Genomic DNA, 12352 nt, shown 5'->3' on the forward strand with positions numbered 1-12352 from the left:
GCCCACCGTGGAGTCGAGAGAAGTTGAAGAAACCCAATGGTGACCATGAGGAGCATGGAGGAACAACAACACACTAGAGATTTGATAGCACGGATGCAAGCACAGATACAGGCATAGGCACGAACCATATAGGCATAGGCGCAAGCATAACAAGAGTTGCAGTGGAAGCACATAGAGGAGATTGCGGCACTAAGAGCAGAGCGAGGTCGCGCCGAACGTTCAGCTCAGCACTCGGTGTCCACGGCCGAACGAGGTAACAATCATCATAATGAAAATGATGGAAGTTGTAATCGGCAGCCATCTCAGCACACCAACCCGAACGGTAGAGGAAGGAGAGAAACCGTTCGGCCCTCTAGTTTACTCCCTTTTACGGCGACCATCATGCAATCTCCAATGCCAGAGAAGAATCCTCTTGTATTATTGAAGTATGATGGCTTGACAGATCCCGACAATCATCTCAGGATCTTCACCAATGCAATGGCGTTCTACACGGACAGTGATCCAGTCATATGTAGAGCCTTCTCCTTATCACTTAAGGACGAGGTGTTAGAGTGGTACAACACTCTTCCTCCAAACACAGTGGACTGCTTCGCCACCGTGGAAGCCCTCTTTAGAAGGCAATACGCCTTCAATCAGAAACAATAGATAACACCGGCGGAATTGGTAAATACTAAACAGGAGAAGAAGGAAACCTTGAAGGCCTTCATGAAAAGGTACAAAGAAACCGCACGACGAGTTAAAGATGTTAATCATACTTTTATCATCAACAATTTTCCTTCATGTTTAAGACCGTGATATTTTGCTGAAAGGCTATATGCCCGACCACCAAAAACTATGGACGAATTTCAAGAAAGGATCGCTAAGTTTATTCGTATTGAGGTCATGAGAAACTCGAGGAAGAAACAAGAAGAAGTCTCTACAAGAGGAAGCAAGAAAGAAGGCAGGCAGTCATTCAACAATAACGACAAGAATGGAGGTACTTTCACAAGGATTTCATCCGAACACCCAGGTATAATCATTACACCCCCCTCAACACACCTAGGGTAAAAGTTCTTGAGGAAACTCTTAATACCGAACTTCTTATCTGAAAGAAGTCTTCTCCAAAAGACGCTGGCGAAAGGAAAAGCTATCGGTTTCATCTAAACCGAGGACATACTACAGAGGAATGCAATGTGTTGAAAGATGAAATAGAAAGGCTCATTCGAGGTTGCCATCTGCAGAAATTTGTAGAAGAAAAAGGAACCCGAATAAGAAGTACTCCCAGAGAAAAATCTCAGTGCAGGGAAACCGAACGGTTCTATCAAAAAGTCGATTGAAGGCATAGGCATAGTTGCAGCAGCAGTCACAACCACAGTCACAACCCTGACCGCAGAGTTCTTCGGCATATCAACTGGAAGATATGATAAAAAGTCCTTCCTAACATGTGGAATGCAACAAATCTCAAGTTTACTTTAGTTGAACATTACTATCATGTTTATTTCAATTTCCTCATACATAAACTTTTGTTGTTTAAATTCTTTTGCTGGAATAAATGCTTATGACATCATGATCACGTTTTATCACATGTAGTCGGCCAATCGGCCTTACAGGGTCGTCCACAAAACTCAAGGAACGTTCCAAATCGAACTCCTAGGTTCAAAATCGAACAGTAAAGACAGTCCACCATGGACTATAAACCGAACGGTAAAGACAGTCCCCCATGGACTATAAAACGAGTGGTAAAGATAGTCCCCCATGGACTATAAAACGAGTGGAAAAGACAGTCCCCCATGGACTATAAACTGAGCGGTAGAGATAGTCTCCCATGGACTATAAACCGAGCGGTAAAGACAGTCCCTCATGGACTATAAACCGAGCGATAAAGACAGTCCCTCATGGACTATAAACCGAATGGTAAAGACAGTCTTCCATGAACTATAAACCGAACGGTAAAGATAGTCCCCCATGGACTATAAAATAAGTGGTAAAGAAAGTTCCCCATGGACTATAAAACGAGTGGTAAAGACAGTCCCCTATGGACTATAAACCGAGCGGTAGAGATAGTCCCCCATGAACTATAAATATAGCGATAAAGATAGTCCCCCATGGACTATAAACTGAACGATAAAGACAGTCCCTCATGGGCTATAAACCAAACAGTAAAGACAGTCCCCCATAGCTATAAACAGAGCAGTAAAGACAGTCCCCCATGGACTAAAAACCGAGCGGTGTAGACAGTCCCCCAGGGACTATAAACCGAGCAGGGGAGGCCAGTCCCCTATGGACTATCATCTGAACGATAAAAGGCTCACTCACAGGTATTCAATCATTCGGCTTCTCAGGTATTCGGTCATTCGGCCTCACAAGCATTCAGTCATTCGGTCTCACAAGTATTCGGCCATTCGAACTCAAGTATTTGGCCATTCAGCCTCGACTGGTCGGCCTTCCATTGCCTCAAGCGTTCAAACATTCGGCCATTCGACTTCATAACCCAAATTATTTAATGTTAATTTGATTGACTACATTTTCCTAATCACATGTGGATTCGAATTGTTTTTCCTCTTTAGTACAGGTGACAACATCCTACATACAAACCGTTCGGTCTCTCTCAAGTTCATAAGTCCTACAATCAATCATGGCTAAAAGTCGAACGATTAGCTCGGACTTGGGGGGCATGTATCGGGTATAGTGTATACCGAACAGTTACTAATTGTTAATCGTTCAGTCACTACCACAATAATGGTCAATCAGGCCATCATCCACTGTATCAACTAAGGTTAACCGCGTTAAATGGTGTTGGGCCATAATTGGGCCAGCACTTAAGGTATTATTGGGATAAAAGTCCAGCAGAGGATAAAATAATCAAATATATTTGATTCAAGATATTGATAAGTTATTTATGAGCAACCGACCAAATATAATGTCGAATCTAAAAGTAAGTCTGTTTTTATTTTATTCGGCCTGTATCAGTTTAGGATCCATGAGGTGACTTATAAATATAATGTCAGGGCCAACACCTAGGTACATTCGACTGAGTTAACAATACTCAATTACAATAAATACAAAGCATTCATTTGTGAGCAAAAACTCATTCAACAGACTCCTAACTTGAGCGTCGAAATTGAAGTCCACCGAACGACCAATAGTGAAGACAACCGAGTGACCCAGACTGGAAGCAGACAAACGAAGCGCACAACTCAAACATCGAAGTCACGTCAGAAAGGTTAGTGTTTCAATCCCACAAAATCCCTACCAAAAACACTACATATTTTTTAAAATAGGAATAAATTCGTAAAAAGATAGAAAAAGAAAATCCGCGAAATAAAAATTAAAGTGTAGTAAAATTATAATTTACTCTTTTACTTTAATAATGTTATTTCATGTAATAGTTTCTTAGATGAAAATAGTTTCATGTAATACTTATTCTCGAAATAATTTACTCTCTACTCACTAATTATTGCAAACAAATAATAAAGTAAACACTTTTCTCAAATGAATAGCTCTAGTCTCGATAGGTATTTGGCTTATTTATTTTAGAAAAATAATCTCAATTTGTCAACTTCATCAGAAATATTTTTGAAATTAATATAAACTAAACACAAATTTCGTAAAAGTACTTACGAGCTGATTGAGTTGTTCTCCTATAAACTTTGATTCAAATAACAAGTACCAAATCATGGAAACACAGTGGTTAACCAAATGGAACTCAAAGGCCATATATCTGTCTTGAAAATCTCAGATGTAGGAAGATCCAAAATGTTTAAGCTTGAAATGTGTTTGACCCAATAGCTGCCATATAATGCCAAAAGCACCATAAATGAACTAGATAGGCAAAATTGAACTACGCAGTGTCTGTTGCAGGTTGGGTTACACCAAACTTCACCAACAGCTTAGTGAGGGACTCTGGGGAGCAAACTTCATACTTCACTTTACCAGAGGGTGACAGAAAAACCTCAGCAAGTTCAAGCTTTTCTGAAGTCAGACTTGTGCTGTCCATGGTTTTACTTAAAACCTTCAGTGCAAGTTGAACTGCTTCTTCTCTTGTGATATCATCCTTGTAGTCCTGTTTCAGTATTGATTGTGCTGCCTGGTTATTTGCCCCAATGGCTCCAGCTTTCCAGCCACCATAATTTCCACTAGGGTCACTCATGTAAAGCTGAAAGCCAAAGTTTTTGTCCCATCCTGCAAACAGAAATGAGACCCCGAATGGCCTAAGACCACCAAATTGGGTGTAACCTTGCTTGGTATCACAGAGAGATTGAACTAGCTGCTCAACTGGCATTGGCTCTTGATAAGCATAAGTGTAGCGTTGTGCTTGGACCCTTGCAGTATTGATCAGAATGTTGGCATCGGACATTATCCCAGCCACGGCACATGCAACATGATCATCAATCTTGTACATTTTCTCAGTGGAGGTTGAGGTTTGGAGCAGCTTGGATGTGACCTTTTTTTCACCAACCAGCACAACTCCATCTTTCGATAAGATCCCTATTGCAGTACCGGCATTACCAATAGCTTCCATTGCATATTCCACTTGGTAAAGACGTCCTTCAGGAGAGAAGATTGTTGTTCGGCTATCATATCTTCGAGACATTTTGATCTAACTACTACTGACCTATGCAAAGTTGCAAACATGGAAAATGAAAGGAATTAAACAAGTCGGTTGAAGCAGAAAGGAAAACATTCTAGTACTTTTTTCTTTCTCTATACCCCCTACAAGCTAATAGGAATATTATAGATTTTAAAAGATTTTAACAACGGAATTATCTAAACTCCTGAGTTACCACCAACCCTCTCGCTCTTTCAACAAAAATCAGTTCTCGCTGTCCTAAAAATCACTAGAGCCTCTCTAACATACATTTGTTTTTACAGGAAAAAAAAAATATTAGATTGACAATATAGGCTTAGATAGCACTAAATTCCTACTCTGCATTACGAGAATAAGTACTACTAAGAAAGAAGTGTCAAACACATGATTTATATCCAAAAAATATAGAGCTGCCGGACTCCGTTAGGAAAAATAGAAGGAAGTAAAAGACAAGAATATCAGGATAAGATTTCAAATTCCATATATAAAAAGGAGTCTTTTCATTACGTAGCATACATTCACAAAATAATTCGGATATGTTCCCTGACCATTCATGATATGGAAACAGTTGTGGCATTTGAGGCTATAGTGGCTTTATCTCACCTTCAAAAAAATGAGTTTTTTTTTTCTCTATAAACAACATAAATTGTGAAAATCACATACATTAGACGACTTCATGTTTAAAACACAGTTGAATTTCTTAATATTATCTACAAAATAAAGTTTATAGTACCTATAAATGTAGTTATTGCTGCAAGACAGAGAATAATAGAAAGATAAAAGTAAAATATTCTGCAGACAAGTGATAACACAATTAGGGAAGGAATTGTGGGTGATTGATTATTTCCTGAAGCTGACAAGGTAACCTGCTGGTTGTGTTCTACTGTGAGCTTCTGTGGGGTTTACTTTGGTTAAGTTGTCAATTGAATAGGAAGTTTTGACATACACTACTATTTAAGCTGTAATTGTCTTCCCTATTTCAAAATGTTTACGAAACTTTTGATAAGAATACTGATAAGCCTGTCGAAATAATCCATATGAAAACCATAGCAGTATCCTGCAAAATATCTTTTATACTCCTGGCTAGGAACAGCTTTTAAAATGCTAAACTTCAGTAAGAAACTTTAATATAAAAATTCGACAGCAATAAGAACCTTGACATTTTTTAATGGAAAAGTTATGCGAGTTAGAGATATGAAGAGGGCAAGGAAAAAGGCACGAAAAGAAGGAACGTTTCTCACCCCAAAATGTTCCTAAACCTGATGCACAAACACAAAACATCGAGTTTCAAAAAACAAACTAAGAGCTGCATTATTTGTCAGGATATTAGGATATAAACTTTCTAAGACTAGCATGATGCACAAGTGACATTCGTTTTGGTTGTTGAGTTGGTATCCCACACATAATGATTTAAACAATTAAAGCAAATTTATTCTGAATTATTTGTCAGCCACAAAGATAAAGTTCCTAAAGATATGACCATACCAATTTAGCAAAAATAATATGTCCTGCCCATTGAGCGGCAGAAGCCGCATGAACTTCCATTCAGGATAAAAAAATATGACTAAGTTGTAATACAACTTAGAAGTCAAGGCCAAAATGAGTGAACAACTAACATCATCCGAACTAATCATCATATAATGGTTCATTAACATTGCACCTACCCAAGAACACATCAGACATTAAAATTCAAAATAATATTGTATCACAGCTCATCACCAAAAGTACCATTGTAGGTTTACTCTTCCAAGATAGGCAAAAAAGAAATATTTCAGTTTGAATGCCCAGTCAAACTCCCAGCAAGGTAAGCCTCGGCTTTTGGAAAGAAAAAAGTAAAAACAAAATCAAACAAATGCAATTTTGTGGTTGATCCAACCCAATCTTACATATAAAAAAATACATTAATTATGTCAACATTAACTAATAACATAAACTGCTTCAGAAAATTACCAATCTAAGTGAAAGGGTTACATTTAACTATCTCAACAAATTACAAGGATCGAAGTTTTAAACTACCGACAAACAAATCTACTGAACAGTGTAACCAAAAAAATCTCATGGACTCAACTAATATCAAAGGAAACCAATTATTCGACCTATTTGAGAACCCCACAACCTAATTAAAAAGGAGAGAGATGAGAATTGAAACTAGAATTAAAAGAAGATTTAAGAAGATAAAAAGAAAACTCACGAAATCGGTGGCGAAGAGGAGGCAGTGATAGAGAGAGAAAAAGGGCGAGTGAGAGAGAGAGGAAGACTCCAATTGAAGACTCGAATTGCCTTCTGCACACGAAAACTTAGGAGACACTTTTTTCCTTACTTTTGTAGATTTATATTATGTTTTCTTTTTCTTAATGAGATGAATTAGACAAACTTATCAGACAAGAAATCCTGGGGAGGGTTTTCTTTAAGAAAAACTCATTTTTATTAATATCTATAGCTGTGTATAAAATTTATTTATTTTTCATAATAAATTCAATTAAAAAATTTCTAAATAAACCTCCTCATACCTTATTGTATAAACTAGATTTCTATTATTAAAGTTGAGTTTTACTAAAAAAAAATGAATTTTATAATTTTAACGCGGAAAAAGCAAGTCAAAATTTTATTTTAGTAGACTCACTTTTTACTTATTTTCAATTTTCTGAAAGAAGACGTTAAAAATAAAATATATAATAAACAATAATTTAAAATAATTAATTTTATATGCTAATATTAATTTTAATTTGACTTACAAAAAGATAACATAAGTATAAATAAATAAATTTAAAAAAATAACATAATTTCTGTCATACCTCGTTAAACGCACCCAAAACCGCTCCTGTCAGAATCATTAAAACGCACCCAAAACTTCTCTGAACGGATGCCAGGTGTCAAGCAACGAGGATGAGAAATCAGATAGTGGGATGCAAGTGTCAGTAGAAGAGCGGACGCTCGTTTTGACGTGGGAAGAAAATGATTTTTCTGAAACTTCCGTCCCACTCTCTTCTGCATGCACCCTTCTTCCCAGACTCTGAACTTCTCAATTTCTCCTCCTTCTCTCTAAAAGTTCTTCCTTCTCTCTACTAAAACTCACCAATTCTTTACTCCGATCTCCGTTCAGGCACAGTAGGAATACTCTCGGCGTCCCAAGCTTCAAATTGAATCGAACAGTTTCGAGTTCTGAAACTGGTAAGTTTTCTTGTCTTTAGCTGTCTGTTCTCTAGAACATGCAACTCAAGTTCTGGTTGCATGCTGTCATCTTACCTGAACCAATCATGGTTTCTGTTATTTGTTTTAGTTTGAAGAGTTGGTTGAGCGTTGAGGGTAGAAGAAATTATAGTCAGGCAAACCATACTTCTGCCTCTAGGACGATCGTTCACGCTAGAGGTAAGGGAAGATTATTTAATTTAATTTTGTATGTTTTACTGTGTTGCATGGACGTTCTTTGAGTTGCATGAAGCATGATTTTGTGATATTTGATTATTTGATATATGATAATTATTATGAGCTGATGTATGAGGAATATGAAATGTGCTATGATATGAATGTATGAAATTATAAAGTTATATGCTGAGAAATGAGTTTGAATGTAAATGAATTCTGAATATGAACTTTCCCTATGATAATGTACGTTCGTCATTGAACGGTCCTTGATCGTTCGGTGTTTCTAGTAATCTTGTTTGAAACTTGATTCTTTCATTTGGAAAGAGTCCTAGTTGAGGACGAGCGTCTTCTTGTGATAATACTGTGCTTGAGCGTTCGGTCAAGCGTAGTTGCATCTGAGTATTCAGTGATAAACTTCATTATTGTAAATATATGTATTTGTATATTTAGTTATTCTTAAACACTATCTCCATCGTATCTTATTATGTTTATTGTTATTAATGTTTCTATTATAAGTTTAATTAGTGCTCGGTCTCACACCAAGCACTCGTAATGAGTGGTGCTCGGTCTTATACCAAATGCCTATATTCGTTTATAGTTGATCAATCTTGATAAAATAGCGTTCGTCCAACTTCAGTAGAATTTCCTTTTACCGTGTTCGGTCATTGACTAGCATTGGGTTTCTATATGTGAATTATTCTAAGTATGGTTATTTAACGTCTTGACGTGTCTACATTCATTGTCTTCGGCCTAGAGCCACCGTACTTGATATATTCTTTGAGTGTTGGTTTGAGCTCACGAGAGTCAGTTTATTTAATTGATTCAGGTTGCAAATGACGTTCGTCATATATTATATAATTGTATTTGGTTTATTCCTAAATCTAGCAGTAACCCTCTAGGTCTTATTCTATTCTGGAACGGGATACTTCTCAGTCTCGTTCCTAGTGTTCATCCTCGTTCTGAGTGAGGACTGAACGTTCGGTATTGGATGTTCTTGGAATTGGTGATAAAGATGAAATTAAAATGATGGATGGAGGAGTACAAGAGTTGGATGAAATGTTGTGAATTTTGAACGAGCGTTCCGGGGAGGAACAACTCAGGGATGATTACTGAATTTGTAAAGTATGAATGTGGTAATGCTTAGTTGGCGGTTCATCCTGATGTTCCGTGAGTACTCGTCCTCACGTAGAGGAGGGTAGGTCATGTGTGGGAACGGCAGGAGGTCCTAGTCCTTAGGGGTACTTTGGACAGATAGGACTAACCTCGGGTGGCAGCTGATGAGAGTATTCCAGTTACTACATCACCCGGGTGCACGAATGTCGTAGCTACATGTTGAGACTTTGACAAGTGTACCAAATCGTTTCAAGTAATAAAACCGGTAAGACCGGATATCGTTTCCCAAGAGACTCGTGTCACCAAACAATCGTATAATTTCCAACTAACTTAGACTAAAGAATGCTTCATAATTTATGTTTTTGTGCAATTAAAGTAAACATGAAACATAATTGATGAAAGTGATCTTAGATACTCAAACACTTGGAAATGGAAAGATTAGAAATGATATGGAATGATATTGTTGGGGGTATGATTTCACCTACTTCATTCTTATGTATAGAAAATCACTTCCTCTTCATTAATATGCCAATGCCAATCTACTAAATTACTCAAACCCAATCCCTTGGTAGAGAGAGCCTAGACTTCCTTATTAGGCTACAATCCCTTGGAAGACCTAACAATTATTTCCGCATTAAGAATTGAGATCTAAGACAACCAAAGATCCTAATTATATCCCTAGATACTATTTCCTTTAGGTGTTTAATCCAAGTCCAGATTTACTCAACATTTCCCAATATCAAGCAAACCCTAAAATCATGTAATGGGTAACAACTTCACAACAAGCATTAAGAAAAGGACTTAAACACTAACAATCAATGAAAGATGCATATATTCATTCAAAACATAGTAGTTTACATAAGATTTCAGTGGTTACATCAATCCCCCAACAACGATGAAACTAGCCCTCCATGAAAGGAAAGCTTAAGCTTACAACAATAGTGGAAATGGAAGAAGGAAGAAGACCCAAGGGTGAAGAAGGACGGTTCCCACAGCTCCTAGCTCGCCTCCAAGAGCTCCAAATGAGAGAAATCGTGTTTGGGCAGCAAAAGATCCAAATCCCTTCGAGTTTCAACCCTAAATAGACCAAATTTGCCACATCAGCATTGCCACCGCTTAGCTGTACCCCAGCTGCACCCCAGCGGCAGCATTCCAGAGAGCTGGCGCTCAGCTGCACGCCAGCTGCACCCCAGCGACAGCATTCCAGAGAGCTGGCGCTCAGCTGCACAAAATCTGTGCCGCTCAGCGGCAGCAAGTCGGATCGGGTGCGCTCAGCTGCACAGAGTTGTACCGCTCAGCTACAGCAAGTCTGGCCAGGTGGCGCTTAGCTGCATGCCAGCCGTACCCCAGCTTCAGCATTTATCTTTTCTCTCAAAACTTCCTCTTTTACCTTCATTCTTGCTTATATGGTTCTTCGGTTCTTCAGTTCTTCAGTTTAGCATACAAGCTTGGATGTAAATGACCAAAACATACTAAAAATGGGGATTAGTGATGAAATTGAATCATTAAAGTTTAAGATGCAACCACTTAAGAAACTAAATGAAAACTAGGATTTACAAGGCAAAAAGCTAAGAAAGAGTTGATATTTTCTCTCAATTCGACACTGAAATCATGGTAAAATATGCTATTATCACTACACAGATTTCATACAGTCCGGACAGTCAGTCTAGTAATAGGCCTTGCTTGAAACATATGTTGAAATGTATTTGATGTGTTTGAATATGCGAAATGTATGTGTATACTTGAATTAAATTACATAAGCTTACCCTATATTTCCTGTGTTGTCTGGTTTTATACGTTCGTCCTTGTCATTGCAATGATCATCCGTGTAGATGTGAGCAGAAGGAGACGAGCTGCTGAAAGAGGCGATGGAAGAAGAAAATTTGGTAGAAGTAGAAGTTAAGACCGAACAATAGAATGTTCGTTAGTAGTTTAGTTTTCGTAGTAAGGTGGTCGTTCGATCACCCTCTCTTTTGATTATATTTGACCGTTCGGTAGTTCCTTTTGTAAACCGTTCGGTCAGACCTGTACTGCTGTATAGTTTAATTGTGACTCTTTATGTAAGGCCGTTCGGCCATAACCGTGCGCCCTTTTTAATTTTAAGACTGATCTGAATTATTATTAAATGTAATCATTCTATCATATAGTTTATCTGTATTTTTGGGATGTTACAATTTCAATTTTGGTTAAGTAAAAAAATATAAAATTTTATACACTACTATAATATTAATATTGTAACAATCCAATTAAAGTATATTACTTTTAATTTGTTATTAAACATTTTATATCAAACTAAAAACATGCAAACTGATGAAGTTTTGTATCATCATAATTCACTATAACAACAACTTAGATTTTGTCAAAAAATTAAATTTTTATAAAGTAATTAGTTCATTATATTGTAGCTAAAAATGTAATTTATCACACCAAATCCCGTTATAGGAATTTCTTTCATTTCTTACCGCCTAAACTCTTTAATCTATGAGTTTAGTAGAGTTACAATAAATTTATTCTTTGTACTCTTACTCAATACAAACAGTACATTGTCTAACTTAACATTCCTTCTTGGGAATAATCACATAATGGTGTTATACCATTCATTCCCTTGTTTGAACATATTTTAATAATTCGAAAGCATAACCTTCAACCATCATTCTAACCTTGAATAAAATCTCACAATTTCAAGCTTCAAGTGTGAACCAACCATCACCAATTCGCTTAATGAATTTCCTTTTTGCTTAGAAAACTACCCATAAAGGTATATTCACTTAGCAAAAAGATGACTCACTCGGTGACTTAGGCCATGGAACAAAAAATCATAGAAATTCGTCCAACAAAACAATACATAGCAACCCAAACCTCTCATGCCTCTCTACAATTTTTCAAAATGGTTCTCACCCAGCAACAATTTCACTCGCCCAACGACTCGGATCTTGGAAGCTTGTTTATTCAAGCTTGCCCAACAAGCTTTGACTCGTTCAACGAGTGAAAAGGTATGGAGCTCTATATGATTTTAGTTTTTCACTCTCACTTAGTAGATGTTTGGCTTGCTTAGTTGATGATTGGCTCATCCAACTAGTATATATGAAACCATAAACGAAATAGGTATATTAGTTGTTAGTATTGAGGAGCTATATTTAGTCCCACGTTGCTTAATATTATGAGATGTTGCTCTCTATTTAGCTATATAAGCAACCCTCTGTAAAGCTTGAAAGATACATCAAAATAAATACACATCCTAATGTAGTTGTGGACATAAGCATTTGTACGCTAAACCACATTAAATTCTTGTGTCGTTTGGGAGCA

The 12352-nt window shown here is 37.2% G+C and overlaps 1 protein-coding gene across 2 annotated transcripts; it reads right to left on the bottom strand.

The window, feature by feature from the left end:
• Nucleotides 1-3539: 3539 nt before the first annotated feature.
• LOC124830486 (proteasome subunit alpha type-4) lies at nt 3540-6912 on the bottom strand. Of its 2 annotated transcripts, none has more exons than XM_088102439.1 (2): nt 6759-6912; nt 3540-4594 (listed from the first exon to the last, which is right to left on the bottom strand). In XM_088102439.1, exon 2 carries the CDS (start codon nt 4571-4573, stop codon nt 3821-3823), a length of 753 nt encoding a protein of 250 aa, XP_087958565.1. In that variant the 5' UTR covers nt 4574-4594; nt 6759-6912; the 3' UTR covers nt 3540-3820. The 2 variants fall into 2 exon arrangements, with proteins under 2 accessions (XP_087958565.1, XP_087958566.1); XM_088102440.1 differs by having other exon boundaries at nt 3540-4589; nt 6759-6901.
• Between the last annotated feature and the right edge of the window lie 5440 nt (nt 6913-12352).

Source organism: Vigna umbellata, chromosome 11 (genome assembly GCF_029865625.1).
Source record: "Vigna umbellata cultivar VRB3 chromosome 11, Vumbellata_1.0, whole genome shotgun sequence".
Lineage (NCBI taxonomy): Eukaryota > Viridiplantae > Streptophyta > Magnoliopsida > Fabales > Fabaceae > Vigna > Vigna umbellata.